The 19,163-nt window shown below is 39.2% G+C and overlaps 2 protein-coding genes across 3 annotated transcripts in view; one reads left to right on the top strand and one right to left on the bottom strand.

Moving 5' to 3' along the window:
- Positions 1 to 4,504, bottom strand: part of LYRM4 (LYR motif containing 4) — a 96,445-nt gene extending 91,941 nt beyond the window's left edge. Inside the window, exons 1-2 of the mRNA XM_040549902.1 lie at positions 4,375 to 4,504; positions 3,410 to 3,638 (exon numbers count right to left, since the gene is read on the bottom strand). Of these exons, the coding sequence (XP_040405836.1) occupies positions 3,410 to 3,638; positions 4,375 to 4,429 (284 nt within the window). The 5' untranslated portion in view covers positions 4,430 to 4,504. The remainder of the gene's footprint in view (positions 1 to 3,409; positions 3,639 to 4,374) is intronic.
- FARS2 (phenylalanyl-tRNA synthetase 2, mitochondrial) overlaps positions 3,535 to 19,163 on the top strand; it is a 260,157-nt gene continuing 244,528 nt past the window's right edge. The window contains exons 1-3 of one of the 2 annotated variants that reach the window (XM_040549898.1): positions 3,535 to 3,638; positions 9,308 to 9,384; positions 10,565 to 10,671. In XM_040549898.1, the coding sequence (XP_040405832.1) occupies positions 10,624 to 10,671 (48 nt within the window). In that variant the 5' untranslated portion in view covers positions 3,535 to 3,638; positions 9,308 to 9,384; positions 10,565 to 10,623. Of the gene's footprint in view, positions 3,639 to 4,399; positions 4,538 to 9,307; positions 9,385 to 10,564; positions 10,672 to 19,163 lie in introns of those variants that run through there. The other variant, XM_040549900.1, reaches the window with a different exon arrangement.

The following is a 19,163-nucleotide window of genomic DNA, read 5'->3' as shown; positions in this document are numbered from 1 at the left end:
CAGGAAAAGCAACCGACACTGAAAAAAAAAAAAAAAAAAAGCATAAAACTTATTTTGCTTATTGGTGTTCTTAGGGTGGCAGAGATTTGAAAAAAAAAAAAAAAATCAGATTTACTAGTTGCAAAACCTTGAAGGACACGGCTCAGATGGAATCGGGTGCATTCAATTCACTTGTTTCCAATGCAAATGCTGTTTTGACCTATTTCTTTCCCTGGTTCTTCTATATTCTGGGTAGTTTTATTAATCAGGTAATATTGCACATTCTAACAGAAAAATCAAATGTGATTTATACGGACAAGAAAGAGACTAGAAAAAATATAATATCCACCAGTTAACAGAACATAACAGATAACAAATAAATATATGATAAACCATACAACACCTTAAACAAACAAAAATTATTTGCAAACAGTTTCTGCAGAGGGATTTGAAGCTTGTGACACTGCTCATAATTACAAGAAATTAAAAAGTGAGAAAGGAGACCAGCAGGAAGCGAGTAACATGATGTTTCTCAGAAGTTCGTAGTCAGTATTGATCTTCATAGGCCAAGGAAGACTGAGGACCATAAAATCACAGTAGCGTTCATTAGCTGGAATCTCTGGAGCTTGTTTAACCCAAACTCCTACTTGAAGTAGGTCTACCCCCGGCAAGGCCAGGTCAGCCATGGTGCAGTTTTATTAAACCTGTCACAAAAACTTTAAAATATGGAAATGTCAAAATCTCTTTGGGTGACCTGCTCCAGTCCTGCACTACCCTGCCACTCAATTACAATGAGTTTTGACCACTGTCAGCAACATTATACAAACGAAAAACTTTAAAGTTCAGATTATCCTCATTGGCTATCAAATGTTTTATCGGTTTTTACAGGTTCATAAATCCTTTTGTTTTCCATACCAAAAAGAGATACAACATAAAGCTGCTATATAAATTGCAAATGAAATACTATTTAGAAATTACCACCTTAATAGAATTTAATTGAGATTGTAATCTGACATGTTATAAACCATCAGGGGATCTACTTTTTGTCAATCACGCAGAAGAAAACAGTACACTCACTAAGAAACACCTTTTTTGACTCAAATCTTAACATCTTCCACCTTCATGTATTGATTTTCCCCCAGTACAAATCACATTTCCTTCTTCAGACCATCTGCATGTGTAATGGGGCAGAATGGCAGACAAGAAATTACTTACTGTCTACTAAATTCTCCCCTGCTGTTCAAACCTGGCCAGCACACCTGGGCTGCAGAACACTCCATAATGTTTAGTGCTGGACTCCAGAGTGCTATTATTCTAAAGACGGTCAGCGGTGACCACAGTTACTTTAAGATCTTAATGCTATTTTTCACATTTAGAGCAGTAGGAGTTCTGTTGGGGTGGCAGAAGAAAACTTGGTATTAGAAGATAACACGTAGAATAGAAAATTTACACAACAAAAATATTCAATTTTACATCACAATCTACATGCACACTTCAGAGAGAAAGTATAGGAAGCAAATAACGAGCCAATAACCAGCAGATCATCCTCCAGATGTACACTTATAAATACGCACTGTTTGCAACCATGCTCTGAAATTCTCCAGCTGAAGTCATGAATCAATAGGATTCATCCTCAGTATGTCCTACCTTGGTACAAGTTGGTTCTTTACAAAGTCACTAAGTTTACTCCAGGGTATGGCAATATCACGTTACAGCAGCCCCAAGGACACAGCAAAACTGCTTATCAGAAAAGAAGCTCACAGGCCATCTGTTTTAGCTATGGGCGTGGCATAAAAACCAAGGCAGAAGGGTTGTTGTGGTCCCAGCAGACCCCTAGGTATAATAGCTGCCAATTGGTTCCCACTAGAAACTGCTGTTGAGTTTAGTGCTCACAAATATGTATACACACCAAGACTTTAGGCATTTTCCAATTTTATAGTATCTAAGGACAAGGCCATACAAACCTGAGCAAGATCTTTTCTTAAGAAAAGTGAAAGCTTACACTGTGATATAGCGCCAAAAGATAGCAGATACCCAAGGTAAATGCATACCTTATGATTTCAGTGCTGTAAAATTTGTTGTTAGTATAAAAACACTCACCGGTATGTTTGTTGTTCTGTGATAGGCGGCCTGGTCTTTGAGCTGTAAGCCAAAATTTCCACACAGCTGAGCCCCCCCCCCCCCCCCCCCCCCCCAAGTGCGTATCTCATTTCTGGAGAACCTTGATGGGGGTGTGGACTTTGGGTATAGTTTACACAGAAGAGATGACAACAGGTTCTTACATCCCTTGCTTTCCATAAGAAAGAAGCAGGATAGAAGCAACCCACATGTGGTGTGAGGCTGGTACCACCAGTTGCTGCTGGCCTGCTTCCTCCCAGCACCGTGGGCCCAGCTTTCTCACTGACAGCCCCCCCAGCACAAACCCATTGCTGGAAACACTGCGGCCCAGACAAGAAACTACGCACAACTGCTCACCAACCACACCTCTCACAGCCTCAAGCTGTCCCCAATACATGTGATCCTCTTGCTACTGTCCAGAATAACAGCAAGCTGGGATACTTGAGACAGCAGGGGGAAGTTTTGATAGCTGGGGAACTAAAGGAGGGGAATGTGATGCACACATGTACAGTTGCAAGAAGTCAGCAATAAAGGCTTATGAGCTCCACTTGAGGTCTGGCCCTGCAGCCTTTTCTCTCAGGGCACTTTCTTGCACTTGAAGTTTGGGGAATAGCTATTCGTTGAAGAGTACAGAGCCTGCCATTACGCAAGTTCAAAGGCTTCTGCTTCCAGCTCCACTATTCTTGCCAGGCTGGAGGTGATTCACAACAAAGGTAGCTCACGTGTCTCTGAGGTTCAACGGAGTGGCAAAGTGAATCGGCTGCTAGTAGGTAATGTAATCATGCCCGTAATGATGGGGAGCAGCCCCTATGAATGCTGTGGGTACCCAAATATGACCAGGCACCCAAATGTGACTAGGCCTATGCCCGTAGCACACAAGTCGATTTACCCTTTGCCAAATACTGCTGCTCATCGTTCACAGATAACCACAGAAAGCAGACAGCTACTCCATACTGCAACCTGCGTGGCTGGGCAAGGGCACCTTACAGCGCGTTCAACACCCTGAGCTCAAGCTCGGGCACAGCGTGCGGCAGCGGGCTTAGGTAGTGAACCCAACCCGGGCAGGGCTGCAGCTGGCCCAGGCCAGACCTGAGGCAAGATCCTGTGGGGCAGGAGCTCCTTCAGCCTGCCATCTCTACCCGGCAGGGGAGGCTCAGGGGCCCGCAACCCGGCGGAGCAGCACCCCCTCGTCTGCTCCGCGCCCCCCAAGCTCAGGACGTGCGCGCAACGCTGGGCTGCCCCTTCCTCCTCTTCCTCCTCCCCACCCCGCCGTTTCCACCCCCGAGCCCCCCGGGGTCGCAGGGAGAGGCACCTGTAGTTGTAGCCGCCGAAGCGCTGGCTCTCCCGCAGCAGGGCCCGGTACAGCCGCAGCACCTGGGCCCTGCTGGCCGCTGCCATGTTGCCGACACCAGGCGGCTCCTCCCGCCCGGGCCGCTTATCCCCGCCCGCAGCGCACGGGGCCGCGCCGGTTCCCGGAGCCGCCTCCCGCGGCGGCCGGGCAGGGGAAGGGGCAGGGCGGCGGCGGAACGCGCGGCGGGGCGGTGAGTGGCGGCGTGGGCCTTGCCTCGGCCACAGCCGCTGGACCTCGGCCCGCTGGGGCCCGCGGCCTGGGCAGCCCGGGCTGGGCGGCGTTTGGCGGCGGGTGGATGGGTGTAGCTGGAGGGCTGCGTGGTCGTCCCCGGGGTGTTTGCGGGTCAGTTTTGTGGCCTTGTGGAAGGCGGGAGTGGTGGAGGGAGGGGAAGGTGCAGCGTGGAGGTGGGATCGCTGTGGGGCCTGGAAATAAACAGCAGCTAGCGTGTCGTCTTTGCGTTGGAATTTCTTTGTGACAGGCCAAGAGGCCACGGGCACAAACTGGAACTCAGGGGGTTTCACATGAACACCAGGAAACACTATTTTACTGCAAGAGGGACCCGGCTCTGGCACAGGCTGCCCAGAGAAGTTGTGGGGTCTCCCTCCCTGGAGATCTTCAAAAGCCACAGCCCTGGCAGCCTGCTCTGGGGGACCTTGCTGGAGCAGGGGCTTGGACCAGAGGGCCATGCCCACCCCAGCTGTTCTGTGGTTCTGTGGTTGTGGATCATTCCTGCTTCAATATCCCATTTTAAGTTGAATTCTGTTAATGAAACCATAGCTAACGTTTGATCAGTACGGTTGTAGCTCAGATACTGTTTAAATTAACCTCCCTTAGAAGCTCTCACTGTTTAACAAGGATTTCCTGCCTCAGCACTTTCATTTTCAAGATGAAGCCTTCACTTACTATTTCTCTTAATTTTTCCATAGCCATGAGAAATGACCACACCGGTTTTATTGGTGAGTTTAACACACAGGCCCACATGTGTTAAAACTGGCCTTGAAGAAGCAGTACCCAGGCAGCAGCACATATACACCGTACCTCAGTATTGTACGGTCCACAGAATAACAGGTTAATTGAACAGTTTAACAAGTAGGTTCTATGTGTTTATTTGGTAAATCTTAGACTTTATTTTCCACTGCTGTGAGGCTGGGGCTCTTGTTCTATGTAACCACTTAAGTTCTTGTTTATGCTTAAGGCATCTTGATACTGTTGTTGCTGGAAACTACATGCATAACATCCTTTTCTGCTGAATGTTTTGCCACTGCAGAAGAAATTTGACTTTGCAACTTAGATGTATGTTGCCCCAGCTGTGTTGATAATATCAGGAATATGATTTCTGTGATTACACGTTCTTACTTTCTTTACAGTGTGTTTTGTACATAAACAGTGTTTATATATATATTCTACATGTGTCTCTGGCAAAAGTGCTTAAATTGTTGCTATGGATTGAACTCATATTTTATTATATACATGTTTGAGTATTATTGTTTGTGCTGCTTGTATATCAGATGCAATTGCATAGAAGTAAAGTAGTTCTTAAATAATGTGGATATCAGCAGAGCTTCTCAAATTCATCTTTGCGTGCATGCTTACGTGGTTGCTATATTTTAACTGCCCTTTTAGGCTGCTGGAAACTGAGATTTTCCATACATACCAAATTTCTTGGATGTTCATTTTATCATAAAACAGATCTAGAAATTTTATAGGAAATGTTGCATTTTTATAGAAAAATGCAAGCCAGGGAGGCACTGTGATAAGCATCATGTTTTTGAGGCCTTCCTCAGAAGTCTCCTCTTGCCTCCCTTTTCTGTCTTAAACTTCATTTGACATCAGGAGGTAAGAACAATTTTTAAGCCAAAACTTCTCTTTATGCAGTCAGACTAGTGCTGTTGACTGGAAAAATTATTTTCATGTGTGTTTTCCTATTGCTTTTTCTTGTAAGCTATAGATTATGTCCTCAGAAGTCCTGTCATTCTGCAGCAAGTGGGCGTTACCTCTGCTATGAATGAAGTCTGTAATTTTAATATGATGGGTTGCATGTTCCTGCTAGCCTTATGTTTAGGTGCATTGCTGCAAGCCTGCAGAGAACTTCAAGCACACACTCAGCCCAAATGACCCCTGTTGTTTCCTGTGACATCATATTAGAGCCTATGTATGGGGAAGCAGAAAAGATGGCTTCCTTAAACTGTCTCCTCCTTTCTAATGGGAATCCACACCTGAATTTAGTTTAGACATCAAGTCAGGACCAGTCACGGTGTGGGAAGATGTTTTTCTTTCCTTCCCCCCCTCCCTTTTTTTTTTAAAAAAAAAAACTGTGGTTTAAAACTCAGCACTGTTTTATTTTTTCCTTTTATGGGGATGGGAGAAGAGATTTATTTTTTAATTGCAGGCATGCATATCATTGAAGTGGGTTGGTCAGTGTTCATTTTTACAGAAGTCTTTACTTCTGGCATTTGGTCCAAGGGAGGAAAATAGCCTGTGCTTTTCCTTTCTGCATCTCTTGTGATAAATAAGCAATTTGAGAATGATGAGTAGTATCAATATTTGGAATAGTTACTAACACTTTGAATTTGTAGCTGCTTAAAAGAAAAAGAAGGGGAATTTGGATGACATACCTGAAGAGACCATGGACTGGTGTGAAAGGAAACAGCTGTTATATTCACCAGTACATATTGGATGTTCTATTGTACGTTGCCAAATTGCTCCTTGCGGTACACTATCTCAGCTTTATGACATGGCACTCAACACTTTAAGAGAACATGTGCTTTCCTGTTATGCTGCTGTTCATGTTGATTATTTTTCTTTTGGGGTCAGAATGATAATTGATTGTTGTGATATTATCATCTCTTAATGATTATTTTCCAGTTCGTGAAAACTTGTTAACTTTTCCCTGCTGCTGTGGTGCTTTCTCTCTCTGTCCTTTCCTGCAGTTGGTGTTGATGGACAGTGAGATCCTATCCGTCCTACAGTAGATCCTTTAAAATAAGGGTGGTAAATCAAGGGAAGTTTTGGATTTCACTCACAAACGTAATGCATTACAATTTAACCATTCCCTATAGCGAGCAAGATTTCCACAGTATCAAAAGGAAGCCTTGAGTGTAACTATGCTTTTTTTTTTTTTTTTTATAAAAAAGGATTTATTTGATTGTCTTATAGGACAGGACATAAGAGGAAATTTTTAATCAGGAGGAGAAACTTCTGTGTTTCAAATTCATCCGTGCTCCTGAGTGCATCTTGGAAAACTCTACTTAAGAGTTCAGAGGGAAGAAAATGCAGGAGGAAACTCTTCTCTGTCATTTTTTATGTTACCCCATTTCTTTCTGAACTGAATTGCAGAATGTTTTGTAAAGTAAGACTGTAAGAATAGCAATAATAATTTAAAAAAAAAAACACATAACACACCAAAAATAAAAAAAACACACCCAAATCCAGCAGTTGGTTTTCTGGTGTAATACTTGCTCACGTCAAGGAATTCCTGTTTTATCGTTGCTCCTAAACCTTTGCTAGTTCCTGATTCCTAGTGCTGCAGGTATTGGACTGGAGGGAACAGCAAATTTTGTTTTTGTTTTTTGACCTTAGTTTTAATTCTGTAATTTCCTGTGACCATGTGCAACACCAGAGCATTTCATGGGCATTGTATTGCCTGGTAATTGTGTATCATGTTAAGCAGCTGGACTGTGCAGTTCAGCAATTGTCAGATAACATCTGGACCAACGATGTGCTGTGTTGACATACGCTGTTTATTTTGAAAGTTGTTGATGGCGAACATGTGTCTATGAAGTACTTTGAAATTCTTGAATAAAAAATGCTATAGCTGTTCAGAGTTAAAAAGATAATTTTGTTACAGGAATAGGCCAAAGAATAAGTAATAGGGGATTAATATTACTAATAATATTCAAATAATTCAGTGTGTAATAGCTACATCAGATGCATGACACATCTGATCTTAATGCTGATGAAATCCAAGGTATTTTTCTGGACCAGGAGCGAAAGTATTTTCAGTGTGGTCATTTGCTATACTGAAATTTTACTGAGAAACTTAATCATGGGAGGAGGAAAGGACAGGATTTATTAAGTGTTGTCATCCATGACCTCATCAATTCACAACTGCTTTCTCTGCTATGCTTTCCAGTTTCATCTTGTCAAGTCTTAAATAACTTCCTTTTCCGTGGGAAAAATAATCTACTTTATATCATGTCTTGCTGTTAAGTAATGTTTTCTGCTGCTTAGCCTAAGCCACCCTCTTACCTAACTTCATCCTGCTATTTCAGTTATGCCTCTTGGGGTCACTGTGTGTAATTCCTCTCCTTTCTTGTTATTTACACTATCATCGTATTCTGCACAGCTGTCATCCATCCAGGCTAACTTATGTAGTTATTTTGATTATTTTTCTTCTTTCTAAGTAGATACTGAAATTTTTAGCTGAGGAAGCAAACTTAGCTGGAAAACAAGGACTGATGCTTTGTTTAAGAGTAACTGATAATCTCTCTGTAGCCATTCCCCCTGCATCTTTATTGCTGATTTGTGGTTTGCATTTGATAGGCTGGTTATAGAGGGTACTGCCAGCCTTTTTATTAAGGACTATGATTGCATCTGAGACATCTTCCTAGAGCAAAGTTCGTCCTTCTCTTGAGTTTATTTGTGATTGTATGTGTGATTTGTATCATACATGATTTTTTTATGCAAATACGTGTAAAAGCATTCACGTAGTCATGTGGTGGTTGTAAAGGTGAAGGTCACGCTATTCATCCCCAATTTTCAGTGCTGCAGCGTTGGGGATTCATTCACATCAGGCATTGTTCTGCAGTTTTTTTTTTCCGATTACCCAGACCCACATTCCAGATATGGGAAACCAAAGGCCACCTGTAGCTTGTGTGCATCCTGGTTCTTCCCCTGTTCCATGCATTGTGGACATGGCCCACGATACAGGGGTTAGCTCCACCCAAGTCATGGGCTATTGCTTAAGTCCTCCCTGAATATCCACTTCGCTAAGTGTTTCCTTATGAATACTCATTTAGTGCCGATTTCCTGGAAGCAATTCCTAAAGCAAAGTATCAAAAGGAGATATCTCATTCTTGTCTGCTAGAGTGGAGCTGCTGTAGGAAAAGTTATCCTCCAAGGTAAAATAAAAGCTGAGAGTCTTGTATAATGTGTGGAAAACATGTAATTGGGGAAAGATGTGACCTCTGCAAAAGGTACATGTGGGACACTAATATTTTGCATTTTTACTGAAAGAAGGCTTAAGCAAGACAGTGGTTTACGATACATGTGTAAAGCAGTAAGGATGAGGTGGGTTATAAGCAATTTGCCTGTTTAATTTTCTGACTGTGGTGAGGAGAGGGGAGATGTGGCTTTCCATTTCTGATGTGTTTCCCTTTTATATGATGCCATCCATCTATGTGACATTTTGTTCTGTTAGCTTGGACTTTTGGTCCAGAAAAAAAAAGTTTAAATATGAAAAAAAAAAAAAAGCAAATCTGAAGAGAGTATTTCTGATGTGGAAGGAAACTATGGAGTAACGTTTTCATTTAAATGAGGAAAGTAAGAGACCTGTATTAGAGCACTGTAATAATGGTGGTCGTTAAGGTAATACCTTAATTTGGCATGATCCTTGGCATTTTTGATCTTTTATTCTCTGTCAATACCAGTTTTTTTGTCCCTGGAGCTCTGGCCAGCATTCATAATAGTGCATTAAGAACGTGTTTATCAATATCTCATGCTTCTGATGCATTTATAAGATAAGATAAATTGTCAATATCTCCTACGTGCCTTCACACTTCTAGACAGAATTTTCTTCTAATTTTATTCCTGTTCCAGTTCTTTATATCTGGGCTGATTGTGTCAAAATTTGCCTTTCAGCCTGTCCCTGAAGAGAAGGAATGAAGCACTAACAGGCAAAGGAAGCAGGGCTGCAAAAATATTATCTCCAGTTGCTGGTAAGTGGTTACAAATACATTTAATGTTCTGAATCTGTCTTTGACACCAGCATTGTCAGCCTTTTTAGTTAATAACAAGTTTTCAGTCCTTGTCTGTTTAAAATAGTAACAATAAAAAAATGTTCATCAGCAACTGTTAAAGACCTTGCTACATATCTAACTTTTATTTCATTAAAACGTATATCTAATGTATAGATTTCATGGGTTTCCTTACTCCCAATACCAAGACAAAGAAAATGATGAGATTCAAGATATAAAGATAGGCAATAATAATATTCTAAAGGGCAAGTTATACATTTACATTGGAGTGTGTTCATTTCTTTGAGTATAGTTCCTTTGAAAGCTGTCCAACTATATATGCAGTAAGTTGCTGTTCAGTGTGAGAACAGCCAATACACTGTCCTGACTTTACAGACCATTTATAGTTGATCCAAGTTAGAATCCAGCACAGGATGAGGGGGGAGTGAGCTTAGATGAGAAGTAATAGTTACAGCCTTACAAAATCTCACCATTAACTTTCCAATGTTATTTTCCTCTCCTGGACATAGAACAGGTTAAAGGGAGAGTGTGTCTGTGTCTCTTCATAAAGTTTTGTGTCTTAGCTCAAACTGGGGATGAGGATGGATTTAGGTGGGGTTACAGACCGATGAAATGTAGCTACGAGCTTTCCCATAGGGATAGGTTTAACATTTTGCAGAAAAGCAGCAATGGGGGAGGAGTAGTTTGAAGTACATTTCTGGCATGTTTTATGGAGAGCTCATGTGTTTGGAGTCCTGCATTTTAAATATCTGCTTGTTCTAGAAACTCTGGAATTAGCTTTTTCAAGGAGGTCTCATAACCTAGGATCAGTTTTGTTGTTTTTTCTTGGTGCTATACATGCTTTGTTACCTTCCATCAATTTTTATGCAGGTGAGTTACGTGGTTAACTTTCACCTTTTTTGAAAATGATTCCTGGTGAAGTGTGTTTGTGTTATTAAAGTTGAAAAAGCAGATAAACAGGGCAGATTGTCAGGGTTCTTGCAGAGTTTTACTTGTGCTTCTTTAAAAAAAAAAGTGTATGATTTGAAAATTGGTTTGACATAACCTTTTTGTTTTCTCAGTTATTTTTGCCAAAAACATAACTTTTCTTCTTCTGCAACACTGATTCCAACTTTGATTTTATTATACTAATTGCTTTCAGGGTGAAAAACTATATAGTACATTATTCCAGCAGTTCCCTTGGGAAGTTAATGTTCTAAAATGGACAGATACAGCATTGCACATACAAAATTATCAGCTATTGAAGAGGTAATTAAACGTCATCTCTCTATAAAGGTTTGTTGGACATTGAAAAGCTAGTTGTCTTTTATGTTGGCACACTAGCTTTGTCAAGTTTTATGGAAGAAAGTTGTTCCAAGTAGAGTGATGTTGAGTGATAAAGTAAATGATTGAGTGGGGATTTACATAGGTTATGGCATCTTATGTTTTATGTAACGTAATTGGTTAGCTTCTTTTTCTGTTTTTCATCCTCTTTCCGTCTTTGCACAGACTGTTTCGTATTCCCCCAGCCCTCACCCTGCAATTTATTTTATTCTGATACTTCCATGCTTCATTGTTTTCTTGTGATAGATTTTAATTTAGCGTTCATTCTACAAACAAATTCTGCTGGATACATGAAGACTTGAACTCTTAGTGGAAAAACCATGCTTGTTGTATTTTTTTAAATTCATTTTTAATTTTAATAAACACTATTTAAAAGACCTCGCAGGTTCTACTGACTCCTACTTCTGACCTGTTATTAAGAGTTCATTCGACCACAGTGTCCCCTGACTGCTCTCATTTCAAACCTGGAGTGACAGAGCCTGCTAGATCTATGTGGAACTTTCCATGTTACAAATTGCAATTTTACAAAATAGTTTTGAAGAAAAAATAAGAGACTGTTATATTTTAACTTTTTTATTTTCTTAGTATGCAATGGATGGACATTAACTTAAGATTGTTTTGTCATTTATGACCTTGACCTATAATAACAACTTGTTCTTCATTACTAGTAGAGATTTGATTCTTTCATGTTGTTTTCTCTTTTTCTGCAATTTGTATAGCTTCTTCCACCCAGTCAGTATGTATATCTTGGCTCAAAAATGCAAGATGAGGGGATATTGCCTTTGTTTTCTGAAGAGTAGACGGGGAAATACTTTCATGGACCATAGTTTGAGATGTGTACCCTGAGCTCTGTGTTTTCTTTTCACTAAGGCTTGCTTATTTTCAAATGCGTGGTGTCACAGAAGGGTTCTCTGACATAATTACAATATATAGCTTCCTCAAGGCATTTCAAGCAAAGGTTTTCTTTCAATCTCTGTGCTGTGCTTTGTCTAGAGTAAGTATATCAACATCAGCCAGCCTTACAGGATATGTTACGTGGTAACGCTGAATTACCATTCATGCTCAAGCATGATGCTGCTTCGGAGCCCATTGTGCATATTGGTGCTGTGTGCATATTCTATTTTCTAGCATTAGTGACAGACGAGTAAGTTAGCGATGCTGGCGATGTTCTTTCTGTTGTAATACTGTCACACTTTTTTTTTCTTGTCTTCTGGTAGCAGGAATGGATGGAGACAAAATTTAAACCTATGTTCTTATTGACATTTCCTTTGCTTTGCTTGCTACAGAATATTTTGGAACTAGTTCTTTAATAAGTTACAGGAGATGTCCACACCTTTTGAATGTTGTAAAGTCAGTGGTGTTCAGACATGATCAAACGTAGTGTTACATGGTAGGTATGCCTGAATACGTATGAAATGTCGTTGACTAAATTAATCCTAGCTGTAAACTTTAACAGAACCAGAGCACGGTTGTATCAGGAAGTAAGAACAGATTTAAGCAAATCCATCCTAAAACTTGTCTTATATTTATTTGAGCAGGCAGAATTTTAAATTGAGGGATTTTATTTTAAAATTTCTAAAAGTATTTCTTGGCAGCACTGTCTATAATTCAGTATCACTTGTTGCAGTTAAAGTATTTTTAAAGAAAAAGACTACGCTTTTTACCCTTAGACTTTCAACGTATTTAATACATTTCTTTAGTTACATATATATAGAAAATATTTCATAATATAAGTAGAATATTTACAAATTGTATATTCTCTGGTTATGAATGTATAGGGGTTAACAAAAGACAGGAAACTCAAAGTAAAATTTTAAATCTTGTTAATGAAGGTTGGCTAGGCAGTTAATTCATGCGAGTCTTCTTGAATATGCTTGTTTTTAGGAAAGCAAAGTAAGTCTTTCATCTTGTAGGACAGCAATGTGTTGGAAGACTGATGAGGCAGCACAGAGTCTTGATAAAGACATGGGATTTTGAAGAAATAATTATCTGTCCACCTGTGGATTAAATTTTATTGCTGGGATCCAGGAAATAACAGCAGAGTAGTTAAAATAATATATAGAGAGTAAATAAGGTTACTAAAAAGGCCAGAGTAAAGGAAGCAAGACTGAAAATGCTCAGCACTGCAGCCTTATGTGGTTTTTATTTTATCCTCTGAAATTTGTATTGCTGTGAGACCAACTGTACTGAGACAAATACTGTGGCTGCGTGAGACTTGCTGACAGAGCTGTTCATCTTGTTTGGGAATCCTGCTGTCCATGTACATCCAGCATTTTGTATAGTTGAAATGGGTTGGAATGAACTGCCATCTAGAAATCTATGTGGTAGGCTGCTTCCCCACCTCCCACCCCCCAACTCCTTTTACATCATGCCAGATTAGTTGCTTTTTTCTGTACATTTTTTTCTGCCTTATTAATATCTACAACCCATGTGATTTGTTATGGAATATTAATGATGGCAAGGTGTTTCTAAACAGAGTCTGTAACATAGTATTTATTTGCAATTCCAACCTAAGACTTTGGATTAACGGTTCTTGTGAAATGAAGGGGTCTTCTGCTTCTAAATCCCATTAGCAGCGAGGGAGCACAACAGACTAAATCACTGACATGTAAGTGGAAGAATAAAAAAATCTTCTGATTGTTTTCTTATTCTCTCAGTCAACAGAAAAGAGCTTCAGAAATAAGGAATCATGCTAAAACAATAAAGGCTTTTGCATTATGTAAAGCAAAAATGTCAGTAAGTAGAATTTACTTCTCAGTACAACCTGTAGGACCCCTTTATGTGTTTGAGATAATGGGCCCTTATTAAGGACAGTGAGCCAACAGTAATGTTTTAAAGTAGAAGAAAGTCTCTCAAGTGTTTTCAAAAGCAACATTAGTGCCTGGGTGAATTTATAGGTAGCTTTTTTTAACTCATATCTTAATACATACAGCCCATGTTATTCTGCACATATGTCTATATTCACTCAAGAGTTGAGGTTAGAACCATTTCTTACTTTTTAGAGCAGGAAGAATGTAGTGGCTGACTGGGTGGCATTGCATATGCAATTTTTATTGAAACTGTGTCTGAATACCGTTCTTCATTTAAGCTTGTGTCTCTATATAAATGGAATGTGAAGTTTCAGATACAGACACCATTTCTCCTGTCAAAAGCTGACAGCTTCAGTTTTCATTTAACTTACACTTGATTCTTGAACAGGGAAGAATATTTTTTATTATTTGATTTCATATGCAATGCCCACTAGATTTGAGACATTGTTTATGTGACATCTAGTAGCAGTGATGCATATATTGAATTCCCAAATGGAGATTTTACTCCTGGCCAGCTCTGCTTTAAGTCAATGAGAACCTTCATGCTGATCTGAACAGAGATTTGCTTAAACCCCAAGTACCAAGGGACTGAGTTAAACATCTTTGTAGCACTGGGAGATGAGTTTTGAGGTGCTGAAATTAAACGATTTCATTTTTACTACAGTCACCTAGTGAAAAATAGTATGTGAAAAAGCATTGTTATCAAGAACTGAATCAAAGGTTATTCAGATAGGTTTCATATATGTGTTTAGTAATACCCAATTGGCTGAAGTGGTCCAACAGTCGTTACATTGCATTTGAAATTTAATTAAAAATAGGCAGTTATTTGATCTGAATGTTCATTCTTTTTCTTTGACTTTAAATTACTACAGATTGTTGTTCTCTTAATCTTAGGAAGCCTTATAAATTTAGTGCTCTATTTTAAGTACATTGGACTGACATTTCCCATGCTCGGATTCTGCAATATATTGCTGCAGTGGTGAACAATGTGGTACATAAATTTATGAGTGTAAACCTGTCTGTGAAAGATCTAGCTGAAATCTTTTAGAACTATTGATGTAACAATAATAGTCTGTTTTCCCTCAAAACCTGCAGTAGCCTCTAATACAGCTTTATGAAAAAGATTATTTAATTGTATGTAACGTAGTCAACTATCAAATAATTCACTTAAAATTCAGCTCTGAGGGAAAATACAAAATCTGTAGACTCATGGAGTCCTCTTCACTTTCACACTGTCAGAGTGCTTTTGATAAAGAAGAAAGAGGATGGGGTAGCAGCTAGCTGCCTGGAACTGATCCACAGCTCATTGAATTAAATGGGATTTTTTTTCACTGGCTTTGATCATCCTTGGATTGAACCTGTATGCATATGATCTAATTAGTAGCAAGCTTGGGGAAACGCTGGTATGTTGGCTTTTCCATTCTTACCTACTGAGATGGTATAAACCAACGTATTTGTATCTCTATGATATGGCAAGTGTAGAAATACTGATGGTTGGCTTTCTTCACACTGGACCTCGATACAAAAGCTAGACATTTTACTGCTATAGGTTGAATTTGCTGGAGAGTAAAAAATTTTTTAATGTCAAACATTTAGTTGTGCAGTAACATCTTTACATGTTCATGTTGAAGGTATCGCTTATCATGCTGTCTTTCTGTTTGTTTAAATCATGTAAAGTGCAGCTTCATGCTGGGAGGCACCTTTACATGTTATGCAAGTTTCAGGGTTAACCAGAGGAAACCTCTCTGTGTAAAGCCAAGTTTACATCAGGTTTGTAGGCCAAACCATTGCTCAGTCGTAGTTGAAAATGGCCAAATGTTCGTCCTTAGCCATCAACCAGACTTCTATCATAATATTTTGTGCTGTGTTGCACCTTATTATGTCAGCTGTCCCTATGCCTTTGCTGCAGCAGTTCCTGAAGTTAAGATACCGTTTGTTGCAAGGAAAGGTATTGGGAACTGGTTGTGTGTATTTACACTGAACGTGGAGATTCCATGCGGATCAGTCTTGTATTTGCTTTGCAAATACTGGCAGATACTATTGTGAGTCTGAATGATTTACAGTCTGAGAGTTTATGAAAGCTAGCAGACTTTCTAAGTATTAGGAGTGTAAGTAGGAAGAGCAGGTATAAATACCAAGGTAGAAAGTGGAGTGTTAGCTTGTATCCTTTCTCAATTTAGCAGTTGTTTAACTAGCCATGAATCTGTCACTTGGATTTACTTGCATTTCCTATAGTTTACACCCAGTTCACAGCCTGATAAATAGGGATTCTCTGATGTTATAGCTGTATATGTGTCATGAAAACGAGCCTAAAAAATGAGGTCTGCATCAGTCAGAAAACATTAAAAGGAGCCCCAATTTTTTTCACGGGGACATTTAAGAATTACTGAAGCAACATTAAGTAGTATACCAGCAAGATACTGGGATTTTATGTGTTTCTTGCTGCTTTACAAGAAAAAAGAGCTTATGTACTGTCTGCAACAGAGCGTATTCCACTTTTGAGGCAGACATTGCCTTCATAAATAAACATAACATGCTCACACCACACTGATAAGTGAATGTTTATCATCTACAATGATTTTAGGGTACAAAAATATCTGTGTGCTTTAGGGAATGATCCAGACCTGGGAGAAGGAATGAAGGAATGGAGTAGGTGATCTAAGGTTTTATCTAAGTTTTTTTTTTTTTTTTTTATTTCTAGCTGCTGATCGATGAGCTCGTATTGCTAATTCTACATTCGTGTTTGAGAAGAGACCTAGGTAAGCCTTTGTCTCAAAAAATTGATAACTTTTTTTAGAAGGAGAACTTCATTTCTACAGTGTGAATCTAAGAAATAGTAGGGAAGTCATATATTTTTGTTCTCCTGTTGTGGTGTCACATGGGAGTAAGAGCATAGAAAAATACTGTTTAATAAATTAGGAAGCAAGATATGTATATCTTGCTTGTTATATCTTTAAACATTACAGGTAAATGATCAGGATATTGTTGTACATGTTGGGAAAACTTCAGTTTCAGGTTCTGTCAAAAACCTGCTGTTTGATGACTGCTGCAAGATTTTTGAAGATGTAATTAGAGAGTAGTTTTCTACTGATTAGGATTTGGTTTCCTGTGTTTGAAAATGTCAGTTAGTTGACTTATTTGGCTCTTTCATAGCTTACTATTCCTGTATAGTCTACTGTTTCAAAAAATTATCGTCGTTGCTGTCATATCTCCCAACACTTAAAAAAAAAAAAGAGAATCTTTGGAAAGCAGTGACTTGCATGCATCTGCCCAGGATAGCCCACAGAGAACCATGCAGTTTATGTGCTACACAGCCACTGTGTGCGTATATGGATTGACTCTACGAAGTCTCTCTAGTAAACCCTCCCTGGCTCAAGTATAATTCAATGGCAGCTGTTTCAGATTTCTGGATGTTGATCAATCTGTTCACACTTAAACGTGTTCCAGCCCAGTGAAAGCAGTGAGTATCCTGGATGAATGATATCTGAAGAAGTGAAATAGATGGTATGTGAGTGTAATCTGCCCCCAGAGTGGCGGATTGGCTGTGCATTCTTTAGCAATGACCTTTACCAGTGAGAATAGGCTGAAGCTGTGTCAGTTTTGAGAACAAGAGTGCTACTTTCACTTATGCTGTGGCTGGATGCTTTGTTTTGCAGTCATTTTTGATGACACTGTTGGGTTGAGTTTAATGTTATTCTTAAAAATTACAGTTTTAAAATGCAGATTCCAAAGGAAGTGAAGGCTGCGAGACGGTATGTGTACATCTGGTGTCAGTCCTTTTTCTGCTTTTCAGTCAAATTTCCCAAAGGGTATCTAGATTTCAAAAGACAACAAGTTACATGTGTAGGTTGAGGGGAAAAAAAGGCTGAATAAAGGACAGCACCTCTATTAATATCTCAGATAAAGCAGAGGTAATGGGGTGAATTTGTTCCTTATCACTGAAACTGCAAAAAAGCTTTGTTTCCAGACCCAGAGGAGATAAAGTTTTGCTGGTTCTGCTGCTTGCAAAAAAAGCTTACTCTAAGCTACTGAGGGTGAATTATCTTCCGTTGGCTGACACATGGTACATATATGGAAAAGAGAATAGTGCTGTCTGAAATATTTTTAAAGAACTGAGAAGGCATGCTTTATGAAAAAGTCCGAAAGACAACATGTAAGCTTCTGTTTAGAAGAATAGTGTATGTCTATAGGGGAGGGCTTAAAACAGAAGACATTATAGTTTCTATGAAATCACAACATTTGCTAATGATCTCCAAGACTGGAAAAAATAAACATAAGCTGTTAGATTGCTGCAGAGGGAGAAGGCTGCTTAAACAATAAACCTTAAACTGACACGTCTACATCTTTTAAAGCTGTCAGTGTGTTGCCATCATCTGGAAAAGGACACAATAGCTTGTCATAAATGTATCAACTTTCCTCCTCAAATGAACATCTCCATTGGTGATATATGAGACCTTAAATTAATTATTTTTTAATGAAAGCTGTTCTCATTTTGTGATTTTAAATTCCTTGCTACAATTAAATTCTGAAGTAGAAATATTCTAGGTGTTTGGAAAATAAACCCAAAATTAAGAAACATAATTTTGCAAATGGAAGTCCATAAAATCCATTCATCTTCACTTTTTTTTTTTTTTTTTTAATTCTGGTGGTTTGTTTTACTGTAGAAATCACAGTTTATTCTTCCAGCATATATATATATATTTTCCTCAGTACTCTGGATAAGCAGCTCTTCAGCGGAGAAATTTTACCATCTTCACCTTGTAGAGTTGCAGAGTCCATCAGTATGTTATGTTGGTAGCTAGACAGAAAAGAAAAGGTAGGGCATTTGTAGTATATCGAACACTTCAAGTCAGGCATAGACAAGGAAGATAGTAAAAACAGGTTTGTAACACCTGAGAAGTGAATTTATAAATGTGAGATTTCTCTTTGTGTGACTTGTCAAGATACTTATGTAGCTTTCATTCTTTCCCAAGTTAAGCATGTATAGTCTTGGAAAATATGCATTAAGTATAGGTTTGGTTTTGTGTGTTAGCAAGTGAACTCATGGGGGAGAGCATTACATTCCAAATACATACAATTATGTTGCCCAGAGAAATTGTGGAAACTCATCTCTGAAGGCATTCAAACCCAACTAGATGAGCTTTAGCAGCCTCCGTTAATTGGATGTGCTTTGGACAGTGTATTGCATTCGACTGCTGCTGGTGGTGTCTTCTGAACCTAAATTATTCTGATTCTGTAATTCTGTGACTTACAGAAGTAAAGCTTGTATTCAGTTCTAAAGGAGTCAGATCCTGAAGACTGTTACCTTTAGGAGAAGTTAAGTTCTGTCTTCCCTATAAGCCCAGCTCTGACTGTCTGTATCTTGCTGTCATTAGGCTTTGCTTTCCTGGTGGGCAGTTTTGCACTGTAGAAGACTGTAACCATCAGGAGAAGTTAAGATGTGGGAGATAGACCCTTATCAGAACAGATGTGTTAATTCTCTGGAGGACTTAAAAGTGACATTTTAAACAAGTTTTTGTATGCTGAGAGCAACAGGGACAATGAGGAGAATTTCAGTTGCCACACCATTGGGCTGTTTGTATCTGGATCGTGATTTTGAGAATTCAT

Source organism: Cygnus olor, chromosome 2 (assembly GCF_009769625.2).
Source record: "Cygnus olor isolate bCygOlo1 chromosome 2, bCygOlo1.pri.v2, whole genome shotgun sequence".
NCBI classification, from domain to species: domain Eukaryota; kingdom Metazoa; phylum Chordata; class Aves; order Anseriformes; family Anatidae; genus Cygnus; species Cygnus olor.
This window is presented reverse-complemented; position numbering and strand designations above follow the sequence as displayed.